We start from the raw sequence: 5802 nt of genomic DNA on the forward strand, positions 1-5802 counted from the left end.
ACTTGGTCTCCCATCTCGGGTACAGCCTTCGATGCAGGTCCAGATAGGAATTATGACCAGAGGCCCCAGGTGGACTTTATGGCGTAGGGGTACATAGTATCTAGAGTTGGGGGGACGCGGTGGCTTGCCGTGCCTTGGAGAGCAATCCGTAAAAAGGATTTATAACCTGGGTGATCAACTAATTTAAAAAAAAATAATGACGTCGGCAAATCAAAAGTCGTTGTGTTGAAGAAAAGCTTGTATGGCTTGAAACAAGTGGGTCGTGCTTGGAACGATTCGACTACGAGATACGAAAGCTTGGTTTCTATTCGTTGAAAAGTGACTGCTGCGATTACCGGTCCTGCAAGCGAGGATTCACCGTCACCCTGTATGTGAATGACAACCCATGTAATTGCTATGAGGAACGTTTTAGAGGTTATCTGGATCAAGACCGAACTTGAAGGTTATTCCAAATGAAGGATCTACTGGAGGTCAAAACTTTCTTAGGAATGATCATTAAGTGAGACCTGCAGAGGAGTTTCATCGAGATTTAGCAATCAGGATACGTCGAGGAGGTTTGGTATGGCTGATTTCAAATCAGTAGGCACACCGTTTGACACGAACGACTGCAGGACGAAGCTGAACGACGGAGAGGTTATCACCGAGCAGCTGTTCAAGTGTTTACACGAATAAGTTTTCTGGAAGTCCAACGGGTGCGGGAATCCTGGAGTGGATCGAGAACCGTTCTGGACGAAGCTTAACGAAATAGTGAGAGGGGTACTCTCAAGTCACAGGGATCCCGGTCTCGTCTCGACACGAATAAGGTTTCTGGAATTTCAACAAAGGTGCCGGAACAAGGGAACAGGGACGAAGCTTAACGATGGTGATGTTTTCACCGAGAAGCCGTTCAAGGAGTTGATCGGTTGTTTGCAGTATCTGGCGACATCATCGAGACCCGATATCTGTGAAGCGGACCCATCAGCGGGTGAAGCATCTGAACGTGACGTATGCCAGGGAGATCGTAAGAAACGGTCAGCTATCTTTGCGACACATCTCCTCTGAGGGGCAGCCAGCTGATTCGATCACAAAGGAGTTACCAAGGACAAGGCATGTGAAACTGTTCACCTTTCTTAATTAGTGATTTGAGGGGGATGTTGATACGTACGGTTTCGACCTATTTGGGATCCTCCGGCAGAAATAATGTTCGGATCATTTCAATCCGCCACTACCACTTGCTGCCGATTGCATCAGAATTTGGAATTCTTCTTCTTCTTCTTTCTACTTTTGGACTGCGCACCGTTTTCCAGGCCAGCCCAAAGGGGGAAGGGCTAGTGGCAAAGACTATATGCCCGAATTTGGAATTCGATATTTGCTGAACCATAGAATAGTGATGATGTTGACAGTACGAATGTTTACATCATCAAACGGTAAATCAAGAGTATTCAAGTAAAGTTCATGGTAACACAACAGTGTTGCCAGAATTTCTGGGTAGATGTATCAAAGTACTCATTGAGAAATTTAGGTTAGGTTAGGGAATATGAGAAGTGGTCATCGACGAAAAGTAATCGCTGGTGTAATTAGACGAAAAAAAGGAAACAAAGGATAACTCTATCCCACCACTGAAACCAGCGTTGATTACTCATTTATCAACCGATTTGTATTCCTAAATATATTTGTTAAGGGTCCAAACAACCTGATCAGAGTGCCAAATAATATTTGTTATGATAAATTTATTAACTTCAACAATTCATTGATTCGGACAGCTGCAAAGGTTGACACTTTGACATTCAAAAAACTATCTTAAAAACAACGTTTATTGACCCATTTAGCACCTGCAATCATGTATTAAAATTAAATTTTTCAATTCAGCCTTGATGCAAATGTCTACCACTTATGTTTAAAATTGAAATAAAAATAATTGAAAGGTATCGATGTTGGTAATTAGGAATTCTAAAGAATCTAATGCATTCAACCTTAGTTGATAAGTTGAATTTGAATTTTAAATGTCAGAAAATTGTCCTTTGAGTTTGATTTTCATAAATACATAGTAAACAACATTGAACTTTTGCTCGAAAAGAGTCAAACAAGCCAACCAATAAATTATATCTCTCATCCCATCAACCAACCCTGCTCCGGGTGACAGTTCTAGTGGCAAAGTGAGCCGCAGCCAGGGCAGATGCAAAACAAACTTCTTCCTCTGAATTGACCACGTGCCAGTGCCCGTTAGCCATCGGCAAGTTTTGGGCTCTGAAGTACCTAACAACATAAATAAGAGAAAACTTAAAAACAAATGCCCCACATTGAGAGATCGCATCGGGTCCGATTAGAGGCTTCAATGTATCGGGTATCGGGGCCCTCGCATCGGCAGAAGCCCTAATTGGCCATAATGGATCTCTGTTTTGGAAGAATGAACTGATGATCGTCCAACACGAGGATCTTGAGTGGGGACTCGAAAAGCAAAAAAAAAAATTGAATTCAAACAACCCCCTTCTGGGGATGTTATTCTAAATGGTCGCTAGAATGTGTCAACTTTAGCAAATTTTTCTGTCTCAAAAAATTGGCTGGTTTGTTTTTGTAATATTACTTTGATTCAGGTGAAATGTCATGCTAAATCGAACGTTTAAAAAAAATCAATTTTTTTTTGGGAAATTGAAAATTTAGAGAAACTTGACAAGCCCCAATAGCCGACGAACTAAGGGCGCGTGCGCACCCCAAAAATTGTATCAAACTGCGTCAAGGAGCCAGCTAGCTAGCCACACGGTACCAGAACAGAGATCCAGGTGCAAGTTTCACCTTGCCCCGGTTGTTGGATTTTTGGGCCCGCTCATCGATCTGTTTTATGATGACGATCGACTGGCAGTAAGTAGAAACACACCAATGAATGAAGGGGTGGGGAGAAATTTTTGTAAGAACACCTTTCGGTTTTGATGACGATAAAAATAAAGTCCTATTCTGGGGGAAGATAGACGGGCTGAAGGATTTCTTTTAACGAGAACAGAAGTGTGGCTATATATTTTGTTTTTTTTTTTGTTTCTTTATTCGTTGACTGTTGCTTTATTTCATCCGAGGAGATAAAAGTGGTTTGACGGAGCTCCACCGCCGACCGGGTTAATAAATTAAATTTTCGTATAATTAGATTAATAAAATTCGGCTTTATGCTATATAAATAGTTCTGTATGTACAGGAGCGTTTAGCTCGCTAGCGTTTTGGGGGAAAGGCCTCAGGTTTGGAAAAATGTTTGAAGCAACTTTTCACAGCACTGGAAACGTTTAAAAACTTGAATGATAAAAGCCATGAGATTTTCTGGCAAATTTCTGGCATATAAAAATTGAAATTTTCAATCCTAGAGAACGTTGAGTAAGTCACTTGCTTAAACAACGTTCGTGGTCTCCAAAGCAACAAAAAGTGCCTTGAACACTTCCTCAAAAGTTCACTTTTCAATAAAGAGTATTCAAAATTCATTCAAGGTTAATTGAGAATGATTTCGTTAAGGAACCTTTATTCAGCCAATATCGAACTTTGAAATCGCGTATTGAAGTCTATAAGGAACTTTTGGTTGCTTAGATCTTACTAAATTTCCTTTTAAAGAATGTGTGAGTGTCGAAAAGTTGCTCCAAAAATTAAAAGAAAGGAAGAGAATTGGCTAGTCCATGAGGGAATCCGCTGGAAGGTGTTGCTGGTGCGATTCGAACCAGTTGATGGACTCTAGGAAGGCCGAATCGTTGGCGGTCCGCTGGAACAGAGACTCCTCGGTTTCGTGGTCTGCTCCGTCTTCCAGTTCGCTCTTGATCATCATGATGTCGGTGTATTGCTGCTGGTTGATGAGCGAAATGATCTTGTCATCTTCGAGGTCCGGAGAATGGTTGTTAAGGTACAGGACTTCATCTTTCTTCTCTTCCGAATCCAGGGTGAAGTTGCTCTGTGGGGAAAGAGCTATGACAGATTCGCTCATCAGGTCGCTGGAGTCTTCCAGGATAACATCCTGATCGATGACCGAGCTGTTGTCGGCAAAGAAGGAGCTATCGTTGCGAGATTCATCGTAAAGGCTTTCCGGATCCAGGTATTGGAAGGTATTGGTCCCCGGAATACGGATGTACTGATGGCCGTTGATGATGGTGATCTGAGTTTGGTCCAGGGATGGTCCTCCGTTGGAGTTGACCATGGCACGTGGTTTGATGGCAAGGAAGAAGTTGTTAGGTTGCTGAGGTTCCGGAGGAGGAGTTGCCGGAAGCTGATTCTGCTCTGGGGTAGATGACTGAGAATATATGACACCCTGCTCAGAATCCTTTTCCGAATCCAAAGATAGCATTCTCTCCAGACGTTTAATGTATTCCACGGCCATTCGCAGGGTTTCAACTTTGCTCAGCTTCTTGTGTATTCCCCTATTACTACCGGATTCGAACGCTTCAGCAATTTCTTCAGGTATTCTTTGACGCAAAGCTGCAAACCCGTTGTTGACTTGCTGAACTCTATTTCTTTCTCGAGCATTCCGTCGTTCTACAGCCGTGATTGCACTTTTAGGATCGGAATTCTTCCTTCTTCCGGGTCCCGAAACTGGAACTACCGTAGTCTGCAGCTGCCCAAGAGGTCTACGGGCTTCGACAGTACCAGTATTCAGTATAACATTCTCGAGACTCCCCAAAGTTCCCAGAGGAATCTTCCGTTTGAGCACTACCGGTGACGTATTTTCAAAAGCTTCCGTATCCTCGTTAGAAGCAAAGGCCGTTATCGGTATCAACACTTGGTTCTCCTTGAACTTCATCCGCTTCAAGGGATTCAACGAAGCAATGCTACGCACCGTGATTGTGGTGGTCCCCGGACCGAACTTTCCAAGGTTTTCCATCACAATAATCACTTGTTATCACAAATTACGACACAGTAGTAAATCTCCGAAGCTATCAACACGAATCTTAACAGAAAAACTTAGTTCTCCATTCCAAAAAAAGCGTCTCAGTCCAGCATAACTGTGTATCACAACGTTTTGGGCGCCAAATCGAACTTTACCGTTTCGAAGCACCAAAACCGGCAACAAACGGCTGATCTATCAGAGTTTCTATAAAGAGCCGGGACCTCGCAGGAAGTAGTCCTGTGCCGAGTGTTCCGTTCTGTGGCTAGTTTTGTTCTGGCGTTTCGTGTCGCGTGCCAAACTGTCTTTTCGAGTTTTCCCCGGACTAGAGACACATCTGCGCGTTTTCCCATTTGCCGTATATGTAATCACATAATCGCGCCACCCTTCTCCGGTCTACTGTCTCTTTCCACCCCAAAAGAAGGTCCTGTGGCATTGGCGAATCGAATTCGGCAGCTGGTTCAACAAACACTCGCAGCTCACCTATTATTAAAAGGAATTACAATTTTCCCTCTGCTTGCTGAACCGATCAGAAGTAAGTTTTAATTCCGGCCGACCAGGAAAAAAAGCCAAGAGGGGTTTCCCTCAGCAGCGCTATGTACCGAATGCATACACATACTCACCCGGGGGAAAAGGTGCAACAGCTCCGAGTCGTGTGGCGAAAAAGGACGAAACAAGGAAGGACACAAATGAGGTCCTTTTATCTGTACATATATTTCGTACTTACGTACCTACATACTCGAGCATCGTTACATGTACCTTTGGGTAGGTATGCGCCGATGATGGTTAAATGAATTGCGCAAGGCGATTCGTTCTCCCCATGGCATGGAAAAAGTTGAACCGAAAACGCTCTGTTCTGTCCTAGCCTAGCTAGTTCGCTTTTCGGGTGGCTATGATGCGTGAATCCTGTGCGCGCGAGTGAATGGGGTGTAACTAGGTGACATTGATTTGATTAAAATTTCTATCTGAATCTTCGA

At 43.4% G+C, this 5802-nt stretch overlaps 1 protein-coding gene across 1 annotated transcript; it reads right to left on the reverse strand.

Annotated features, from left to right (window-relative positions):
* Positions 1 to 3008: 3008 nt before the first annotated feature.
* On the reverse strand, positions 3009 to 5114 carry LOC129739039 (achaete-scute complex protein T8). Its single transcript, XM_055730415.1, has one exon. It carries the CDS (start codon positions 4820 to 4822, stop codon positions 3623 to 3625), a length of 1200 nt encoding a protein of 399 aa, XP_055586390.1. The 5' UTR covers positions 4823 to 5114; the 3' UTR covers positions 3009 to 3622.
* Positions 5115 to 5802: the final 688 nt, after the last annotated feature.

Source organism: Uranotaenia lowii, chromosome 1 (assembly GCF_029784155.1).
Source record: "Uranotaenia lowii strain MFRU-FL chromosome 1, ASM2978415v1, whole genome shotgun sequence".
Lineage (NCBI taxonomy): Eukaryota > Metazoa > Arthropoda > Insecta > Diptera > Culicidae > Uranotaenia > Uranotaenia lowii.

What these genes read in the sequence shown, in the direction of transcription:
- LOC129739039 (XM_055730415.1), bottom strand. Translation starts at nt 4,822, where the DNA reads ATGGAAAACCTTGGAAAGTTCGGTCCGGGGACCACCACAATCACGGTG.